The sequence below is a fragment of the Cryptotermes secundus genome, unplaced genomic scaffold (genome assembly GCF_002891405.2).
Source record: "Cryptotermes secundus unplaced genomic scaffold, Csec_1.0 scaffold1288, whole genome shotgun sequence".
Taxonomy (NCBI): Eukaryota; Metazoa; Arthropoda; class Insecta; order Blattodea; family Kalotermitidae; genus Cryptotermes; species Cryptotermes secundus.
The window spans coordinates 356,929-379,961 of NW_019723927.1; the positions used below are offsets into that span (position 1 = coordinate 356,929).

Below are 23,033 nucleotides of genomic sequence, written 5' to 3' on the forward strand. Positions count from 1 at the left end.
TGCTCATTCCTTCTACTCTTTAGATGAATACTTCAATGTAAATAGAGAATGATGTAAAATTAAGTTATATTAATTTTTAAGCTAAAATTGCCTGTACTTATGTATGTAACCTTTTGACTTGTTCTGTATCCAAAGGTACTAACCTGCTTAGGATTTATAGAATGTAAATAAATTCAATTCAATTCAATTCAATACATAGCATGTAATTTTTGTCTGATTTTAAGCAAAACTCGAATGTGTCAAGAAGTTTCAGTAAAACTCCTCAGTTTGTTTCATGTCTGTGTTTAAACACCACATAACCATGGTTTACAAGAGTGAATGCAAAGCTCTGCATATACATAAATCTCAGAAATATATGGAAGGACATGGTCAGTTTGAACCAGATCCTGATCATCCAGTCCGCAGCCAGGCATTTTACTCACTGTGCTATGCCAGCTTTGTGTGAATGTTACAGCACACAAAAATACTTACTACGTTAAATAATAACCTTGAGCAAACAAACAAGCCAAGAGAGTTTAGGGATATCTTACTAGGCCTATCTTGGTTTTTACCTTGAAACTTATAAAATAAAAGAATTTAAAAATAAAAAAGGTAGCTGATTGACTAGTTCATACATGTTTAGATTATTTAATGACAGTGTTTCAACTGCATAGGTTATAAAAAGTAAAGGTATCCCTGTAACAACCATGGAGGCCCATAGAATTGTGAGATGTTGAGGTTCACACATTTTCTAGACAATCAGCTCATAGATGGCGGTATGGTTGTCAGCCTTACGCGCCAGCCGCCCTCTTCCCCCAAGAATATGCCTGGTACTCATTCTGTTAGAGGATGAGTCGAACCCAGGGCCATAGTGGAGCTGGAAGGATTAGGTAAATTGAAAAAATCCACCCCCTCAGGATTCGATCCTGCGACCTTTTGGCTTGTAGCATAGTGCCTCAACCAACTATGCTACCGTGTGCCCCCTCTGCATAGGCTATATAGCATCAAATGAGAAGAGAGGATTGTAAACAGTCAGTATGTAAGGGTTTTAAAGGAAGTGATTGTGGCCTATCGTGGCATTTCACTGGATTAATCTGGGAAAACCATGGAAAACAGCGGCCATCATATTCAGTACCAAGCTGAGAATTAGAAGCAAGGATCTCTTCTTTTACCATGTGATGGACCCTCTGTCCAGTCTGAAAAAATGGATGAATACATAAAGAAGGATCCTACAGAAACTGAGTATGAAGATGAGTGGAAGTAACTCGCTCAGGACCATGTCCAATGGTTTACTGTGTTCTGAACCATCAGTTACTATTAACAAATACAGAATTAGATGCTTATTTATAAATCAGTTGTATGTACCACAACTAAACGGCATTCTCAAAATCTGTTACCTCTCTGTTGCACTTCTCAAGAAAGAGTGAATCAGTCCTGGAGAAAGCATCCTTGAGTGCTCGTTCTGGATCAGTTGGATAGAAAGAACTTTCAGCAAGGAACTGGTGGAGGTGGCTCACACTATACACTGCGGCATCTGTCCCAGCATGACCATCAAACACTGCATAGTAGCTACTCGGGCTACAATCCTGCAAAAGTCAACAATAGTCCACAACTATTACATGTCCAAAGTCCCTCCTCTAACATTAAAATACTTCTTGTGCTACTCCATGATGGTTTATGACCTGTGCAAGTGGGAAGAAAGGTAGTGGGGGAAAGCATGACAGTGGGCTCTGATACTAAGTGGTAGCACAGATATAGATTTGGGAAACAATGACCACTAATGAGACGTAATGATATACTATCTCTCACATGACTGTGCAAAATTCTGCCCTGCAATTTACATGGTCTGTTCAAAAAGTTTCGGAACTTTCTGAAGTAGCACGTCAACTCGACATCTTAGAAATGTCAGGTAAGTTGTGCTGCCTAGTGGTGTACTTCCTAACTAATTGTCCTTTTTGCCGCATCATCCTGCTGTGATTCATCATCGCCCTAGAGCTATTTGTTCATGTGCGTGTAGAGCGTGTCTTGCGATATTCAAAATGGCTGATATTCATGAGCAGCCCATTAACATTAGATTTGAGTTCAAACTAGGGAGAAAATTCATGGAGACTCACGAAATGATGAAAAACGCTTATGGTGATCAATGTATGAGCCGTACATGCTGTTATGAATGGTTTAAGCAATTTAAGGGCAGTCAGTAGTTGACACATAAGCCGCATTTCGGATGGCCCTCAACGTAATCTGACGACACTCATGTTATGCAAGTTCATGAAAGTGTGTTCTAATCATCGTTTAACGGTGCGGAAAATAGCAGAAGAGTGCAACATATCGATAGGATAATGTCATGACATTCTTACAACAAAATTATAAATTCATCAGGTGGTTTCAAAGTTTGTCCCATGACTTCTGACACAGGGTCAGAGAGACAGTCGCACTGCCATCTGTCAGGAACTTTTGGATTGCACTAGTGAGGATGAAAACTTTCTGGAAAGAATTATAACCAGCAATGAAACATGGGTATATGGATATGATGTGGAAATGAACAGTGGGTCAGGTTGAATGTGAAAGTCATGTTGATGGTTTTCTTTTTGCATCAAGGGTGTTATGCATCATGAGTTCTTACATCAGAGGCAAATAGTGAATTGCTGGTATTATCTCGAAGTGCTGAAACATCTAAGAGAAAATGTCAGGAGAAACAGACCTCAGTTGTGGAGAAACAACTCCTGGTCCCCCCCCTTCATGACAATGTGCCAGCTCGTGCATCGTTACTGATTTCTGACTTTTTGGCCAATACGAAGACAACTGTGCTTCCTCAGCCACCCTGCTCACCTGACCTGGCTCTAGCAGACTTTTTCTTATTCCCTAACTGAAATGACAATTTCAGACAATTCAAGAGATCACGGAAAATTTGCAGATGGAGCTATGCATGATCCCAAAAAAGGCGTACCAGGACTGTTTCCAGAGGTGGCAATGGCGTTGGGAGCGATGCATCAATGCAAGAAGGGAGTATTTTGAAGGCGATAAGACTCACTCAGGTGCAGGCATGTCCGCAAAAATTATGAACAAATAGTTCAAGTTTGAACAGACGACGTATATAATATTGGTACCAAATTACTGACGATTTTGTGCTTGTTACAATCACCATTGCTAGTGGGGTGGGAATAAGTCCCTTGTACTGCGGCCACTTCCTATTGCCACTGCCTATTGTACCATACAATCACCATACTAAATTCGCTACATCTTGCGTCTCATAAGCAGTTATCAAAGTGCTGCCACAGCCAATCCAAAATATGACTTAGTAGTGGATCAGAAAAATATTCCAGTATACACATTTTCATAGTCTCCTTAATACAGATGATCTGATAAAATATGCTGCAATTTTATTTATTAATATTTAGTTATGCGACAAGCGGCCTCCGTAGTCTAGAGGTAACGTTCCTACCTCATGACTCGTAGTATGCAGGTTCAAACCTGGCGGAGGTCGTGGAATTTTTAAGGGCGGAAAAATTCAGGGAACAAGTCCTCCGGGAGGGACTTGAAGCCGTGGGTCCCGTGTCGTAGCTTTACGGCACGTAAAAGAACCTCATATCTCCTAAGGAGGTCACTGAGCCAAATTCAAGGACATTTCCTGCCCAACAGCAGTCTCTAACGCCTCTGATAGATGGGGGAAGCATTATAGATACCGCCAAGCCAGTAGAGGCCGAACTCGCTGGCTTGGTCGGGGCTGATGGTAAGCACCAGTATCGGTAGGGTATAGAGACTGGTAGAATATATCAAACTGGTCGCAGTGCATGGGGAAACCCACCCTCTCTAACTAACTAACTAACTAACTAACTAACTAACTAACTAGTTATGCGACAGATGTAAAAGGCATCTCTTTTCACAATACTGCACCAACTACAGCTACGTCTGATACAGCTTTGCTATATATAGGTACAGGAGAAAGCAATCAGTTATGGCATCACCATGGGAGAACGCACAATATGTTATGTGGTAGACAAAGCCATAGTTTTGAGTGATAAAAGAAACTTTCAGAAGAAAACAAAAACAATATTATATGTCAGTAGCATCAGGAGTTCCAGAGATACAAGTAAGTGTTGTGAGAGGACCCAGCAGGTCATGATGATAACGAATACATCACACAATTAATTCACTGCAGCCCAAGACAATCCGTCTGATGGGTCGGCAGTCAGTTAAGTATTTCAGACATCACAGCTCATAATGCTTTGCTCAAAAAAGATTAAAAATTTGTGCATATAAATTGCAACTTCAATACAATATTCAATCTCATGACATGCCTAAATTGGTCCAATCTGTAAGGTTTATGTTGGAAAAGACTTATGCAAATGTAAGGTACAAATTCTTTTCATGTTGAGGCCACCTTTCACATAAGACTGTAGAACTTAGGTTCATGAAAAACCACACACCTTACGTATGTCTGAGATAGCCCAAAAGTGCATACAAGTATGTCAGACCATGTTTACAACCTGTTCCTCAGAGAATATGGCAACCTCTACAGTTTACCTGGATATGAGGGTGAACTTTGTGTTTACACAACAGCAGAAATCAATAGCTGTATTTTCCAACAGGGTGGTGCACCCCCACATTCTGATAACACTGTATGCAGAGCTTTTGGTGCCCAGTTGCCTGGTCACAGAATCAGAGGGTGACAAACAATTCCATGATCAGCAGGAAGTCCTGATTTATCTCCAATGGATATCTTCAGCTATGGTTGTGTCTGCAGCAAAACCTGACCAACATAGTGGACTTACAATGAAGAATACAGAGATAAGTGTTACTGTGTTGCCTATTATGTTTTCCTGGATTAATACTGAACTAGGAAACTGCTCTGTCAGATGCACAGTTGTCAGTGGTGCTCACAATGAGTTGTACTAAATTACATTCCAATATTATGGAAACAAAAATTGTTTATGTTAATGATGTAAACAAATATGAACCCTTGAATTTCTACAAGATACTCCAGTAGTTTTATGCCAAGAAAACTTTATTTCGAGGCACCAGAAGAGTAGCACTGGTGTACGAGTTTTCTCACTGGCTGATTTTAAAGTCACATGGGTTCTATCAGACACAGTACTATGGAATGTCACCTACAGCAGACACTTCAAGGGTTAATAAACAAAATACTGTACTTATTTTTAAAAGAAAAAAATTCCAGATCAGACAAGAGTACATAGAATTAAATTCCCTCCATTTTAATTTGCCCCCATATCATTTTCCTAATATATATATATATATATACATGGATCCATGCAGTTATAACTATGTATACCAACTCCTTGTTTAAAAAAAAAGAAACTAATTCCTTGAAATAATTTATTATGTACAAGTTTGTTAAATTAAAATGAATTTCCTATTAATTTAAAGAGTACAACATACAGTGGCCTGCAATGATACATAAATATATAAATTACAGTAAAGGTACATAAACGAACAGTACATACATATACATACGCATACAAGATTAACTTGTTTGTTACAACAAACACATAACAAACAAGTTAATTTGAAATCAACAGCATTAATGAAGAATAAAGAAATTCAACAAGAAAATGAAATGATATTTGACATTGAGAGATGCTTTTTACAGAAGTTAAAGGTTTGTAGGGTTGACAATATATGCATAGCTTAGTCTGTTTTCAGTGTAACGAAAGTTTGTTATGCACAGTAGGAGTACGCCTCGGACTCTCCGATTACTAATCTTATACAGCAAACCACACCACCAGAGTGGTGTTCTAACATAATTCTTGTTCTAACTCTATATTTATTAAGGGAACATTCTGAAGTACCTGAACTACAGAGTTGAAGTCTTGTATGGTAACATGGCAATCTTCCATACACCATCTTGTATTCTTGACAGAACAAGATTAGACTCGTGATCCCGGAGATGGTGGACGAAGTGTGGCCAGCTTACAATTGTCACAGTATCATAAACACATCTCATTCACCATTCTCTCTGATCTTGCAAAGCAACCACACTACATGTCCGGAATTCTGTCATAATTCTCGTTCTACTTGTATTAAGAGACAATTGCCAAGTACCTGAATGCCAAATACAGTGTGGAAGTCTTCTACGATAACATGGCGGTCCTCCATACAACGTCTTGTATTCTTGATAGCACAGGATGAGATGGGTGGTCCCTGAGATGGTGGAGGAAGTGTAGCCAGCTTCCCATTGTCTCGGTATCGTAAACATACCTCATTCACCTTTCCAGTCACCACTTGCATCAGCTTCAATGGCTGATAGGCTGCAACAGGGGACATACGCATCAATGCGCACGAACAAGAACATATGCCTCTACTCAAGTTACTTTGCAATACAAATAGAGAAGCCTTTTGGTTAAAACCAATTATGAACAATACAATGCAGGCTGTAGCTATCAATGGACACAAAAAAAATAACAAGAGGCTCTGGGAAGAATATATGTCACCTATTTTCCTTCAACCGCTTCCATATGTATATCTAAAAACTAATTTCATAACACACTGAGTTAGCTCTAGTCTAGTGAACATGAACGAATATGCGTCCTAAAAGCCGACCGGCTACAGCCAGGTTTACCGCTAGGCATTCAATGTTAGAGAAGGCCCCGAGGTCCGTACACGGGCTTCTGGCATGTGCGTGACCAGTTACATTAGAATACGGAATGAAAATGAACATGGACAAAACGGTGATGTTGAGGGCTTCAATGAACCTACACGAAAACGTTAGAATAAAACACAGCGACAAAATTATTAAAGACGGGGCCAAACTGATCTATTCTGGCAGTGGGATGAACTCGGTGGGAAAAGAGCTTGTTTTCTGCACCTTCTCGGAGCTGGACGTGATCTGGCTACCTTCCGCTCACCTATCCAAATTAATCAGCACTTGGCGTCTTCAATTCATCGGAGTCGGGCGTGATGCGGCTGTACACCTTATGTTCGTCTAGAACAATCAGCACCTGATTTTGGATTAAATTTTGGGAACAATATTGAAGATACCACACTGCTCCTTACTTGTGCGGAGAAATTTGTGAAGTTCCACTGCCAATACAGACAAATTTTTTAACCGGGGAAAGTGCTGTCGTGACTGGTTGCCTAAGTTACTGCCGCTTCACGAGCCTCTGAGTCCACTGTTCTACTGAGCCGGCATGTGGGTCAGAAGGGGAGGACGGCGGTAGTTCGTCGAAGAAAACAAGAGGTTCTGGGAATAACTAATCACCTACTTCCCTCACTCTAATTTTAGTATATGATTCGACACGTAGGAAAAAAAACCTTTAGTATGTATGCGTACTGAAGCCAATAAAACAACACAATTACGGAGGCAGGAGCGTTCTTATTACTGATGGAACTGATTTATGAGGTACGCCGTTGAGTTGACCTCAAAGGGATGACACACAAACCAAGTTTCATGAAGATTGATTCGGGCATTCAGGTAATATTAAAGTTATTACCTCGACAATCTGAGAGGTTGCAGTTTTGTAGTAATGAGAGGGATTTCTCAAGTGCGCCGTTCAGACGGTCTCAGGTGGCATGGTACATAAACCATGTCCCATGGCGATCGGTTCAGACATTCGAGTAATATTAAGGGTATTACTTCAGCTATGGTATTGGTATTACTGATGGGAGGGATTTTTTATGTACGCCGCTGAGATGGCCTCATATACGAGGATAAGTCAGATATTATCCGAACTTTCTCCATAACACATTTTTAGGTTTGTCACACTGCCTCCTACGCATGCATTGTTAGAGTTGGCACTACTGTGGTCACGTGATCGAAGTTTTACCTTGATCGCATCATTTTCCTTGATGCTGTGACATGGCCGCTCTGCTAGCAGTGTGCACCAATGATTGACAAAGAACAGTGATCTGATTTCTCTGACTGGAAGGTGTGTCAGGGGCTGAAATTCATATGTGGGTTCATCACTATGAGCCAGAATCCAAAAGCCAGAGTATGGCGTGGAAACACCCGGGATCGCAAACGAAGATGAAATTCAAGACTCAATCTTTCGTGGGAAAGGTGATGCTAACCGTTTTTTGGGACTCAAAAAGGCCTATACTGGAAGACTACCTGGAAAAAGGGTGTACGATCAACAGTGCAAGATACAGTGATTTGCTGGCCAACAATCTGAAGCCAGCAATTCGCACCAAACGCCGAGGCCTATTGTCGAAGGAAGTGTTGTTGTTGCATGACAATGAACACTCACACAAGGACGGCCAGATCGTTGAAACCATTAACCATTTGTGTTTCGAGGTGCTGGAACACCCTGCCTACAGCCCAGATCTCGCCCTTTCCGACTGTCATCTCTTTGGACCGTTCAAAGATGTTTTATGAAGTTTTTTATTTTCTACAGAGAAAGAAGTGGGGGAAGCGGTGCATAAATGGTTACGTGACCAACCGAAAACCTTCTTCGTGGAGGGAATACGCAAGCTTTTGAACCGCTGGACCAAGTGCATCGCAAAGGGAGAAAAATGTAAAATGAAGTACTTGTTCAACCCCTACTTTTCTATATATGGATTGGAAAAACAAGAGTGCGGATAATTTTTGACTTCCCTACGTATATCAAATTTCATTTCAGACATTCGTAACTTAATAGGGGGGGGACATACAGACACACAAGCCTACTTTAATTTTTTCAAAATTGGGAAAGTAAGCTAAAAATTATGGGTGGCAAATGGAATTAAAAATGTGAAGAATCACTTTACAGCCTCTGTGACGTCAATCTGGTTGCAGCTCTCCTATCTACGTGATGTCAACACAACGTACATCCTGCCAGGGGGAAGAAGAGGGGCAATGAAGTCATCACCATATGTTGCAAAATACGTCATCAGATGCTTGACTGAAATTCCCTAACCTAGTCATAAAACGATAAAGCTCATGTTTTTACCTTTCATCTCAATACTGTGAACCACTGGAGGATTGTGACTGGATTATCATGTTGTTGTAACGTGTGTCTGAAGGACGAGAGAAAAATAAACAGGGCACACGATAAGCAGCCAGGAAGGTCTAGGTACTTTTCGTCACACGCAACAGGTAATAAATGATTACAACACCCGACCATTGCAAGAAGCTAGGAGAAGTTACAACTCATTTCCTTCCACCGCTTCCGCCCATACACACAGAAGGCAGCAAGAATTATAGGTAAAGCTATTTCTGTACCAGGCCGTGGAGGTCCATAGGGTTGTGAGACGTTGAGACGCCCACATTATCTAGACAATCGGCTCACAGATGGCGGTAAGGTTATCGGCCTTACGCTCCGGCCGCCTTCACCCCCCAGGAAGATTCCTGGTACTCATTTCTGCTAGAGATTGAATCGACCCCAGGGTCATAGTATGGCTGGAAGGATTAGGTAAACTGAAAAAAAAATCTACTTCATCAGGACTCGAATCCGCGACCTTCCGGCTTGTAACACAGTGCCTCAACCAACTACGCTACCGCGTACCCCCAGCATGAATTATACACTACAAATTAATATTTCCAGAGCAGTCCACTTTGAATATGTGATGGGTAAGTGGCACTAAGAGAAATTTATCTCCGAGTACTTCGGGTATCCCCTGCCAATTGTCATTCCACCAATGTTCCATTCTCTCATCCGGAGCTGGCACGAAAGGCCCATCCACAACCAACGTATCAACGGACTCGATCTCACCCCACCCCAAGAACAGACAGACAGAGAGAGAGAGAGAGAGGATACTGCTGCAATGCCCGCTGAAAATTCTTCGGAAAGTTGGAGGATGAATACTATGTGCATGCACAACAAAGCAACGCTTTCAAGGAGCAATGAGGATTGAAAACAGGACATGGTGTGAGTGACTACTAGTTACTTGGAAATGTAATCATATGTCTTGTTGCTGTCACTGTTGTGTCCGCTTACACATTCTTCTGCCAATCTACTGCTGCAGTCTTCAGGGAACGGCGTTTCCTGGTCTTTTTGGACGAAAAAAGAATTCATCTGCGTATCCAATTTCTATAAGATACCTCTGAAGCCATAAAATCTTTAGAATAAGCATCCCTTTCACGACGCCATGTACGGAGGAAATTTCGGGTTTTAGAAGCTCTTGGGATCACCCATATAAAGTTTAAAAATTATCCCGTTAATGCAAAATCGGAAATGAATCAACCCATAAATACTTCCCGAGAATCGCTACAGTTAACTTGAAATATCAAATACGTAACAGGATACTGCTGTTAACATAGTCTGATCCTCTTTCTGTAACAAGGAGTTCTCGACAGAAGTCATATTTCCTATTTCACAGACTTCGAGTCCTAAAAACGTAGTACTGTACTTTTATGCATTCATGTAAGATACGTTTATAATTCGTAAATAAAATTAATTATCATTCTTAAATAAAATTAAGTTCATGAGTTAGCATACTGGGCTCCTATATCTAGGATCTTGGGTATATAACCAAATCCTATTCAAGTCGGAACTTCTCCAATTATAAACATCTTATACACAGTTGCCGCTGCTGTGGTTGATACTGTTATCATCATCAGCATAAATATGTTTCTTACAGTTCTTACGTAAGTATTCTGTCTACGTTAATGGGCTCAAAATGCTTTGTACAAAATTTGCAAATGTTTCCAGCCCAGTCTGCTATCAGTAACGGCGCTACCACGACTGACTCCCATTTTGCTGGGAAATATCACGAGCATTTCCATGGTTTTCCTCACTCCCTCCTGCATACTGTTACAACTATCTTCATATCGAAAACTGGTTCCTATACCCCTCCATAGCCGCTATTCATAATCATTCTACCGCATCATTCAGCGGTGTATATTCTCAGCCACTGACACACCGTTGCGAAATAACTTAATAATTAACTATCAGGCTCTCACTAAACACGGTAAAATTAAAACCTAACAGACTACTCATGCATGACTGGATATCCACGAAATGAATCATAGAGCCATTTCGTAATTCATCGTCACTGTCACTTCCTGCCAACAATCATTTCCGATACATCGCACACCTAGAACAGGGTTACAAACAGAAGTAAATATTTTCCTGCACAATTGATTCCAGGGTTGCTTTCAACACAGCGTAAAAACATCAGGCCTATACTTACTCTCCTTCTGAGTAATTTCACTTAGCCCACAGCTATAATAGTTGCATGCATTTATACAAGTATGCAGAAAAAAATAAAATAAAAGGAACCCTCCTTTAAAAGTGGCATTCCTAATTTAAAGAAGCCCCGGAATTAACTAATTTTCAGTGAAGTTTAGAGTAATTAAAGTATATTTTTTAGGTTGTAATACAGTTCTCTACACCGTCTGGGAAACACTGATATATAAGGCTACTAGAAATCATTCATTCGTTTTTAAAACGCTATATTTTCCAAAGCATTACACGTACAAATATGATTGATATATAAAAAGAACCGTAAACTCACCAAGTTTTCTTCAAACTCTACAAATGTTCTATGTGTACCCCTTGGGTCACGCGACACACGTCTAGGCGGTAGTCGAGCTCGTTCCACACATTTTGTAGCATCATCCTGTCAGTGGTCATCACTGCAGTATCGATGCGTTCCCTCAGCTCTACTAGTGTTCCTGGCAGTGGGGGTATGTAAACACGATCCTTAATGTACCCCCAAAGGAAGAAGTCACAAAGCGTTAGATCAGGTGATCTGGGGGGCCAAGTGAACAGAGCTACGTCATCCTCACCAACACGCCCAATCCAGCGATGCCGAAGTTCGTTTAAGTAGCGACGAGCATTGATGTTCCAATACAAACTTGGTGAGTTTACGGTTCTTTTTATATATCAATCATATTTGTACGTGTAATACTTTGGAAAATATAGCGTTTTAAAAACGAATGAATCATTTATAGTAGCCCTGTACAGTAGAACACAATGCACAGTCATGAACTACTTCTTCCTTATATTTCGATGATTATTTATCACCGTGAAACGTTTCAGATCTCTTAATGATTTTTTTAAAGTCTGCGACGATGGTTAATTAATTCAAACACTAATATTAGTTCTAACGTTCTCTGAGGTTACATGATACACATATTTCGGGAGTTCGTTCTGCTATCTTCTTTCGGGGCTTGTGAAAGACAAGTTAATACTCTTTAGTCTGTTACTTTTAAGTAAAATAAAGTAGGCTTATGGGAGTATTGTTATGTGTGTTTCATTTAAACCTCTAAGCCAGTTCACCGATATTCTTCAGATCTATCCTATGCCTTTAGGGACCACCACAACCTCGTACTTTTTAATTTCATCGCAAATAACAAATTATGGACGCACGAACTTCTGAAGTGGGAAAGCGAACAGCACCACTTAAAATATGGTCCCTACATCATGTATGGTAATACATCTTTTTGTGGTTTATTTTATATGCAACGTTAAATGGTAGGATGACGGATGAATGATGAACTGTAAAGGATCTGGAAGGGGTCTTCCGTGGCCTGAGATACTACCACAGCATCCTACTGGAGGAACTGAAGAAAAACTACTAAAAACATTAGTCAGTTGTAAAGGCCGAGTTTCGAACCTAATACCGCCAGAATACAAGACTTGACCGTTGCCACTACACCAGTCTGTTTGGTTATCTGCTGTTTCGTTCCTTTTTGACAGAATGTAAAACGTGCATCTGCGTGAAATCCATATTTAGATCACAGTTTTATGGCGATGATTAATCACTGCAGCTACGCCTATTTAGTATGGCGTCAGACCATAAACTTGCATACGAATAAGGCATGCAATACTGTTCATTCATCGACAGTTACAAACTTGGCGACGGAACAAACTGTTTAGGTTATGTTCGATAAAATCTAACGCATCTCGCTTTAAATACGTAATACACGTACATTCTTCCCAACAGGATGCTATCACTAATAATAATAATAATAATAATAATAATGTATTTACAACTGCAAGCAACAGAAACTTGACCGGATTCGAATTAAATGTTATGACCACGTGCGCATGATTCCAGCATGCTAGCCTATGGGTGAAAATTCTTGACCCTACCAGGACTCGAACTCCGACCGCTCGGTCGTTGAGCCCTTAGCCAGTCGCTATACCGACTGCGCTATCCCGGCTCCTAAAATAATATATACAATATGTGTAAGGGAAAAATGTTGTCTTTTAATGTAAAAATGGGTGGTACATATGGTAACCACTAGGCTTTAAAGGGTAAACAGAATGTCCAGTAACTTTCTGGGGTTCATGAACATTTAAAATTAGCTAGATATCAGTATCCAGTATATATTTATGAAAAGCTGAAGTGTTGAAGGACCACACACACACAGACACACATAAAAAAGGCTTAAATAAACTGGCATATGTAACTATCAAACTTGCAACAAAATGTACAGCGTTTAAAGTTTTAAGGGGATCCTACACGTATGAGTCTGGCTCGCGAGTCCGACTCGGCTCGGGTTCCAATGAGCCAAACTCGTCCGTACGTGGGTCGCAAAGTTGGGAGTCAGCTCATGCGTTTGTGGTGAAATTAATCCGAGCCCTGCTCCCGAGTCAATCTCGCCGAGCCGGACTCGCGAGCCAGACTCGTATAGGCATGGGCCCCTTTAGAATGTTTCTGTTTGGCTTACGAGCATGCAAAGAACAGTATAACAGCAGAAACGAACTAAGCGACTACAGAACGCAGGCCAACAAACGTCTGAGACTGGTCCTCACTGGCAGTCAAGCATTATGGCCTCCCCTGGGTTTATTTGACAACGGCCTATCTTATCTGTGGAAACATGCAAACACACTGAAGATGAGGCGCCCCTGTTGTTCTCTTTCTCAGCACAAAACAACAGAATCTCACAAAAGAACCACAATTTGATAAAACTGTGAAATTCGGGATTCCAATCAATGCACAACGTACGTTACGTACGTGTGTATAAGTGTACATGTATGTATGTCCGTGTGTATTTTACTTATGTACGTTTGTATGTATATATATCAGAGTATGAAGATGATGAAGTGGAAAAAGTGTATGATACAATTGAAGAAATTCTTCAGGAAGATGGAAGAGGTGACACAAACAGCATCATATTGGGAGACTGGAATAGCACTGTTGGAGATGAATCATATCAGAATATTGTTGGATCACATGGACTAGGAAGACGGAATCACAGGGGGCAAATGCTTATTGACTTTTGTGAACGAAATGGACTGATTGTTACCAACACTTGGTTCAAGAAGCCAAAGAGAAGAATTTACACATGGAAGGCACCTGGGGATTGGAAGAGGCATCAGCTGGACTACATCCTTGTGAAACATCGATTCAGAAACAGTGTGAAGGATGTGAAGACGCTTCCTGGGGCAGACATTGACTCTGACCACAACTTGCTGGTTGCCAAGTTCCGAACCAGGTTGAAGAAAATTATAGGATTTCGAAAGCGCAGACCCAGATGGGATTTGGAGAAGTTATATGCTCAAAGACAAAGCGTGCAATAGACCCTAGGAAAGAAACTCGGTGCAATTGAAGGTGAAAGCGGAAATGCTGAAGCGCAGTGGAACAATATAAAAGAATGCATGTTAGATACTATCAGTGATTTGGTTGGTAAAGTTGAGAAGATAGCAAGAAAACCATGGGTTACACAGGAGATGATGAGTAAAATGGAGGAGCGAAGGAAATGGAAGAATGTCAACAATGAAGAAGGCAGGAGGAAATACAGGAGACTGAGGAATGAATTGAAAAGAGCCACGGACAGGGCCAAAAAGGAATATCTTGAGAAGATATGTAATGAGATTATGGAATTTCAAAGAACAGGCCGTTATGATTTGATGTACATGAAGACAAAAGAACTAGGATGGAAAGAGAATCATGGGATTCAAAATGTTGGCATCGAAGACTCCCAGGGGAATAGAATAGTAGATCAGAGGCAAGTGCTGAAAATTTGGGAAAATTATATTTCAGAACTATATGATCGACCTAATCGGCCAGAAACCTTAGAAGTTGAACCGGAAGAAGAAGTAGATACAGACGAGAAAGGACCATATATTTTACAAAGTGAGGTGGAAAAAGCTATCAAGGAAATGAGGAAGGGAAAGGCTACAGGAGATGATGATGTACCTGGAGATGTGCTCAAGTTACTGGGAGAAGGTGGTTTGAAAACACTGACAAAACTAATGAACACCATATATGAAAGTGGAGAGTGGCCCAAGGACTTTACAGAAGTTACAATGATTGCCTTAAAGAAAAAGACAAAAGCTACAAAATGCAGCGACCATCGCACAATAAGTCTTATTGCACATACAGCAAAGATAATAGCAAAGATACTTAAAAGAAGAATTGAAAGGAAAATAGAGGATGTACTTGGAGAAGATCAGTTTGGATTTAGAAGAGGAAAAGGAACCAGGGATGCAATTGGGATGATGAGAATTATAGCGGAACGAACTTTGGAGATAGATGAAGAACTGTGTGTTTGCTTCATAGACTGGCAGAAGGCATTTGACCGGGTAAACTGGACCAAATTAATGCAGATCCTGAAAGAAACAGGTATCGATTGGCATGAAAGAAGATTGATTAGCAAATTGTACATGGATCAGAAAGTTAGAGTACGACTGGACAGGGGGGAGACAGGAAGTGTGCAGATTGGAAGAGGAGTTCGACAAGGATGCTGTTTATCACCAATTCTGTTCAACTTGTACAGCGAATGCCTTACCAAGGAAGCTCTGGATGGGCTCGGTGACTTCAAAGTAGGAGGGCAAATTATTCAAACTGTGAAATATGCAGATGACCTTGTGTTAATGGCTAAGGAAGAAACTGTGCTACAGGGCATGATTGATAGACTAATTGAAATTGGAAGGTGCTATGGCATGGAAATGAATGTGGAGAAAACAAAAGTAATGAAAATTTCGAGACAACCAACCCCAGTCACAATAAAGATAGACCAAAAACAAGTGGAGAATGTGAAATGTTTTAAATATTTGGGTAGCTTGTTAACAGATGATGGAAGGTGTACTTGTGAAATTAAATCCAGGATTGCCATGGCAAAAGCTGCATTTAGCAAGAAGAAGAATCTTTTTACCAGCAAATTGGACTTAAATTTGAGGAAGAAACTAGTGAAATGCTACATTTGGAGCATAGCTCTGTATGGGGCTGAAACATGGACACTTAGGGCAGTAGATCAGAAACATCTGGAAAGTTTCGAAATGTGGTGTTGGAGAAGGATGGAGAAGATCAGTTGGACCGATTATGTGAGAAATGAAGAAGTGTTAATTAGAGTCAGTGAGCAGAGGAATATCCTACATGAAATAAGAAAACGGAAGGCTAATTGGATTGGTCATGTTTTACGCAGAAACTGCCTTCTAAAAGAAGTTATTGAAGGAAAGATAGAGGGGCGGATAGAAGTGACAAGAAGACGAGGAAGAAGACGTAAGAAGATGCTGGATGACCTTGGGGACAGAAGAGGATACTGTCATTTGAAGGAGAAAGCTCTAGATCGCATTAAGTGGAGGAATTGTTTTGGAAGAGACTGTGGACCTGTCGTCTGACAGATTACTGATGATGATGATGATGATGATGATGATGATGATGATATATTATGTTTGTACGTATGTATATGCATTTGTGTATGTATGTATGTGTACGAGTATGTATTATTATGCCGGTCACGGTAGCCGAGCGGTCTAAGGCATGCACTGTTTTTGCTCGCTCGGAAGCCGGGATCGTGGGTTCGAATCTCACTCAGGGCATAGATTTTTGTGTGAGTTTTTCTGTGTTTGTCTACAGGTAGAGGCCTTGCGACGAGCTGATCACTCGCCGAAGGAGTCCTACCGTATGTGTAAGATCTAGAAAAACCGAAGTGAACGGAGTTCATGGAGGTAGGCCTAGGCCCACTGGGGCTGTAGTGCCAAGGAAAAAAAAAGTATGTATTATGCATATATGTACGTTTGTATGTATTATGTAAATATGTACGTGTATGCATGCGCTTCTGTGTGTGTTTATGCCTTAACACTTCAAAATGCAAAGTGTCGAAAATTTCGACCTTTATAAAAACTACTGTATCTGACAGCATGTGACATCATTTGACACTTAATCTTAATAGAGTGAGGAAACATCGGAGGTAATCTCTTCCTTATATTTGAAGTTTTTATCTATCTATGAATTTTACAGTGCTTTGACCTACCACTGTAGGAATTAAAGCTGGCTTTTCTAGGGTTAAGTATGTTAAATGTCGAAGAAATTCAGAATTATACTTGTTTAAACGAAAATTATACCAACTCCTACATGTAGTAGTCGAGAGACAGATGACAGTTTTTTTATTGCTAGTGGGGTGGGACTAATTCCCTTGTACTGCGGCCACTTCTGGCCTATTGTACCAGCCCCAGATGATAGGTGAGGGTGATTGTGGAGCAATTGGTGGAATGAAGATTGGCAGATGAAACAGAAGTACTAGGAGAAAACCTGGCCCAGGGCCACTTTGTCCATCACAAATCCCACTTGACCAGACCCGGGATTGAACCCGGGCCGCCGCGGTGGGAAGCCAGAGACTAACCGCTTGAGCTATGGCGCAGCCCTAACAGATGAAAGTTACTCGGCTATTGGGAATTCCTTGTTGCCAAGGAACCCAAGGAGTCATTACCATCATCAAAAAAATATTTTCGCTGTATTCTGTCTTCAATTTAATCTTGTTTTCACTCTAACCCCTGGAGGGCGGTAATCCATACTTCGATTTTGCGTGGTTTTACTGTCCGCCAAAGGAAATTCCGTGAGAGTGCCTTATAACAGGTCACGACCTCACGAGGCTGAGTGGACCCCGTTCCAGACCTACTACTTCTCATAAAATCTGGTAGCGTCGGGAATCGAACCCGGACCTCTGGATCTGTAGCCAGGAACTCTGACCACTACACCACAGAGGCGGTCTCAAAAAAAAAATCTCTGGGGAGTTACGACAGAAATTTAAAATGCTACATTCATGAGACCTTGCACCTATGGCCGTGTATAACGTAACGGCCAGCGTCTATAAAGGCAGAGCCGAACTAAAGTATCTTTATGATGCTTAACTGCTGCTTATTTAATATTTTTCGTTTCTGCTTTCAGTCACTTCACTTCCACGTTAATCGGACCTATAGGGGAACCGATTTTAAAAGCCATGACGGTGACCGCATGATCTTACGTTGCCAATACACTGGAATCATGGGTTTAAACCACAAGTCGGGGGTTTCCTTCTTTTCTGCGCTGTGCTGGAAAGATATGGATGCCTTAATCCTCCCTGTAAGGAGTACACCAAACTTGTGTGTGTACGATCAGAGGCGGCCTCGGATAAATCGACTTATAATACACATGGGGAGAATAACAGTCAGGTACATAGGAATACGGTACCACGGGAAGCCGGTGGGTGGGGGTTGGCGGAAGTACGCTTGCCAATTCTGTTGGCAACAAGAGGCACAAAGACATCTAACTATATAACACTGTTACTATAAACACGACCTGATGATAGCGTACATGTGCCGAAACATCCCGTCTTAGACAGCAACCCCATCTGCTGAAAAGATTTGTGTTGACACGTAACACGATAAATATTATCCACATCTAAATTAACAACAGCGGTAGGAATATACATGCAAAATTATTTGCGGGTACTGAAAATGACACATGATAATCAGGATATTTTGAAGATCGAAAACACAAGAAAACGCTGAAATTCATCAGAGTCACGAGGAAACGCGATACATACCGTAACATTCCAATGCGACCGGGACATCACAGAAAATATGAAGAATTTCCAAACATATTGCGGCATGACGCCTAAAAGCCGGAATGTCAGAGCCTGAGGAAATAGCCACTCCTACGCAACGAAGGCCAGCAGCAAATTAGCAGACAGAGAGTCGTAAGACAGACAAATATGATCACGAGCCCCGCGGGACCCGGAACCAAGAATGAATGTGCTGGCGAGGGTCAGCAGCAACTTAACTGAACCGAAAAGAATTGCTGGACCGGAGGAGTTGGTCTGACGACTCAGTCAGAGTAGTGCGACAGAAAAATACGGTCATGGACCCCGCGAGACCCAGGACCCAGAACGGCTGTATCTGAAACCGAAAATTACCAGACCAGACAGGGAAAGACAATCGTGAGTCGAAGTCTGCAGTTGCAATTGGTGGTTACGCGTTAAGAACGGAAGCAGAGGGATCTTCATTGTTAGAAACAGCTGTCAAGCAATGACTAGTGAAGACACAGCAGACCGAGAGAACTTAGTGTGTACTTCTGTTATTTGTAGAGTGTGCAGACTAGCAAGAGTGTTATAATTATCTGTAGTTACAAGCCATAAGCTTTCAATAAATCCAATAATAATCCAAATCCCGTGTCCATTCACTAACATATGACAACATATTGCAGTCCCCCATTTGCCATGGCAAAAGCTGCATTTAGCAAGAAGAAGAATCTTTTTACCAGCAAATTGGACTTAAATTTGAGAAAGAAACTAGTGAAATGCTACGTTTGGAGCATGGCTCTGTATGGGACTGAAACTTGGACACTTAGGGCAGTAGATCAGAAACGCCTGGAAAGCTTCGAAATGTGGTGGTGTTGGAGAAGGATGGAGAAGATCAGTTGGACCTATTATGTGAGAAATGAAGAAGTGTTAATTAGAGTCAGTGAGCAGAGGAATATCCTACACGAAATAAGAAAACGGAAGGCTAATTGGATTGGTCATATCTTACGCAGTAACTGCCTTCTAAAAGAAGTTATTAAAGGAAAGATAGAGGGGCGGATAAAGTGACCAGAAGACGAGGAAGAAGACGTAAGAAGATGCTGGATGACCTTGGGGACAGAAGAGGATATTCTCATTTGAAGGAGAAAGCTCTAGATCGCATTAAGTGGAGGAACTGTTTTGGAAGAGACTGTCGTCTGACATATTACTGATGATGCCATCAAAATGTGTGAAATGAATTCGCAAACAGCTACACATCCAAGTGCATAGTTAGCCATGCTGTAAGATGCTATCAAGATGTGAATTCACATAACACCCATGCATTCGTTAACAATATTGACCAACCAAATAACAGGTACAATTAAAAGATTTATGAATGATACGAAGCAAGCGGTTTATTTTACCCAAAATAAAGTTTTTCTTTTCTAACACTGTCGGCCTCTGTGGTCTAATGGTAAGAGTTCCTGGCTACAGATCCTGAGGTCCCATGTTCGATTCCCGGCGCTACCAGATTTTCTGAGAAGTAGTGTGTCTGGAACGGGGTCCACTCAGCCTCGTGAGCATAATTGAGGAGCTACTTGAATGGAAAAATAGCGGCTCCGGTCTAGAAAACCGAAATTAACGGTCGTGGGGATTCGTTGCGCTAACCACGCGACACCCTCTATCCGCTGAAGTTGGTACTAACTTCGCCTACAGGCGGCGGTAGCTCGGTTGGTATAGTTCACTTGCGGACTAAAACCACAGAGGGTTTTCTTTGTCGGCGTTTTAATAGCTGGTGTAACGGATGTTACCAGAAACAGGTGAAGGAAGAGCATATTGTCTCGCCCTCCGACCTCCACCGGTTGACAACAAATTGTCTTGGTTACACTATTCTTTACGGTGTTAATATCAAATACCAAGGCGAAGTTTCTCCTGCTGCTCAGAGCGCCAAGAGCAGAAAAACCATGGCTTCTATTTGTGAATGTAATCCAGAAGTTTCGAAAAGCGGTACACATGTGTGCCCAACTATATATCCAGGCGGACACGGCACACGGCTCTAAAAATCGGTACTGTACCGTCAAAATCGGACGTCTGGGATCCCGAAGTATGGAATGAGGATGATGGGGATATTGGGCGAGGGCGGTATTGAGCGACTCCAAACCTCTGCGTTGTGTTCCAGGCGCTGCAGCCTGGCCTGGCACGGGACCAAGCGACAGTGGTTCCAACGAGAGGTTCTTAGCTCGATTACCGCTGACAGCAGGTTACGTAACGTAACAAAGGCATGAGTGGAACTGACAGGACAGTAAACACACTTTCGGCTAATAGATCTTGATAAAACATACAGACGAAGCATACTTGACTATCAGGAAAACTGTAAAAGAAACCCACATACGAAGAATGCTGAGAAATAACAGCGAAAATTAGCACTGCATTATAAACCCATTCGCAAAATTAACGGAGGTCGTCGCAGAAAGAGATGGAAAGGCAAATCCTTGAATGAGAGCTAATGAAACAAGCTTCATAAGACAAAATACCAGGCCAGTTTAGGAAAAGGTCCTGGAAGACGATTTCCCTATAGTCCATGGGTCCAGCTTATTACTTACTGCAGTTCGATGTCCATCTCACAGGCCTACTATATAATTTCTGGTCTCTAGAAGATGCTCAGCCGGTCACGGTAGCCGAGTGGTCTAAGGCATGCACTGTTTTCGCTCGCACGGAAGCCGGGAACGTGGGTTCGAATCCCACTCAGGGCATGGATGTCTGGTGTTTGTGTACAAGTAGAGACCTTGCTACGAGCTGATCACCCGCCCAAGGAGTCCTACCGAATATCTAAGCTCTAGTAAACCGAAGTGAAACGGAGAGTTTCACGGAGGTAGGCCAAGACCCAAATTGGGGCTGTAGCACCAACATGAAAAAAAAACGCAAGACAATGTTATCCCTGGGCTTAATTAAGTAAGCACCATGCCATGCAGAGAGATGGGAAAGTGAAGGCCTACCATTCTGAACCTCGACACTAAGATGGTGGTGAGTGGTCAGCTTCGTGACCCTGCCGTTTACCGCAGGTATCCACTGTACAGGTGGCTGAGTGAACCCGAGAATCGGTTTGAACGTTATGAAGAAACGAAAAATTTCTTGTCCCTGCCGAGAATCGAACCCTCCAACTCCTCTGACTTCCAGGCCACTGTCTCGACACTATACCAACTGAGCTATCCCGGCTTCTAATTCTACTTAACAATTCCTTAGAAAACACAACGTGAACAAGGCCGTCTCTTTTACGGACCGGAGGATCTGCACACCTACATTACTTATCTCCACTGTCAGATCTAGCCGTGGCTGCTGGGCTGAGGATGTGTGAGGTACGGAATGAGAAGTTGGGGGCTCTGGGTGGGTGCTTAGATATATCGGCTGAAAGCTCTGGGTAAAGAAGGCGACACATTCCAACTACGGAGCTTCTCTCGTCCATTCAACACATCACCCTTAAACCTTCAAAGCCTAGTGGTTATTGGGCTATATATACTACAGGTTTTATCGTTCAAAAACTTCGCACTTTGCTAATGTATTCATGCGTTTTGGTTGATTCTCAGAATAAACAACAAGTATTTCCTTAAAAATCACTGACCGGTTGGGGTGAAGTGCAGCCTGTGAAGCAGAAAATAAACTTTTAAGGCTTATTTTGATGAACTTCATACAACAGAGAGTTAATCCGTACTCTCTGTCAATGGATTCCGCCAACCCACAGTGCAATCAAACTACACCGACTATGTTTAAAAGAATGGGACCGCACCTGTGATGTAGCAGTAGATTATTCCTGTCTGTCACGTATGCATAAACGGGACAGAGTAAAAGATAACACGTATACAACCGATGAGCAATTAATGGGATATGTGACGTCATTTCCGTACAAATGGGTGACCTCTTCCATTGCTAAATTCGGTCAAATGCAAGCATTAGATCCTTTCTGGTAGAGCGATAACATTCTTGGGAATGTGTCGCTCCAACAAGCCAATATAATTCCGTACGCAATTGAAGGATGGATTCAACATGCTGAGGACATAAAGAACGCGAGGGTAGACAAAGATAAAGCTGTATCTCATCAGAACAGCTGCCAACCTGATGGAACGCCCCATACCATACAGCAGAACAGTATACGGAAATTAGAAACGAAAAGGGAAATGAACAGTCTGTCCGTCCACAACTCGGCTCCGAATGAACGGATTATTATGAAAATCTGATATAAAAAAACAATATGTCAAAAATTCTTGATCAAATTAATTTGGAGTTAAACCGGTATATTAATGCTGCTACCAGATAGTCATGACTGCCTCTGTGGTCTAGTGGTCAGAGTTCCTGGCTACAGGTACAAAGGTGCCGGGTTCGATTCCCGGCGCTACCAGATTTTCTGAGAAGTGGGTCTGGAACGGGGTCCACTCAGCCTCGTGAGGATAACTGAGGAGCTATTTCAAGGAAA

At 41.7% G+C, this 23,033-nt stretch overlaps 1 protein-coding gene across 1 annotated transcript in view; it reads right to left on the minus strand.

Moving 5' to 3' along the window:
* The window catches only part of LOC111862200, a 205,865-nt gene that overhangs the window by 158,670 nt on the left and 24,162 nt on the right, over positions 1-23,033 (minus strand). The window contains exons 3-4 of the mRNA XM_023847399.2: positions 6,040-6,245; positions 1,377-1,565 (exon numbers count right to left, since the gene is read on the minus strand). Of these exons, the coding sequence (XP_023703167.1) occupies positions 1,377-1,565; positions 6,040-6,245 (395 nt within the window). The remainder of the gene's footprint in view (positions 1-1,376; positions 1,566-6,039; positions 6,246-23,033) is intronic.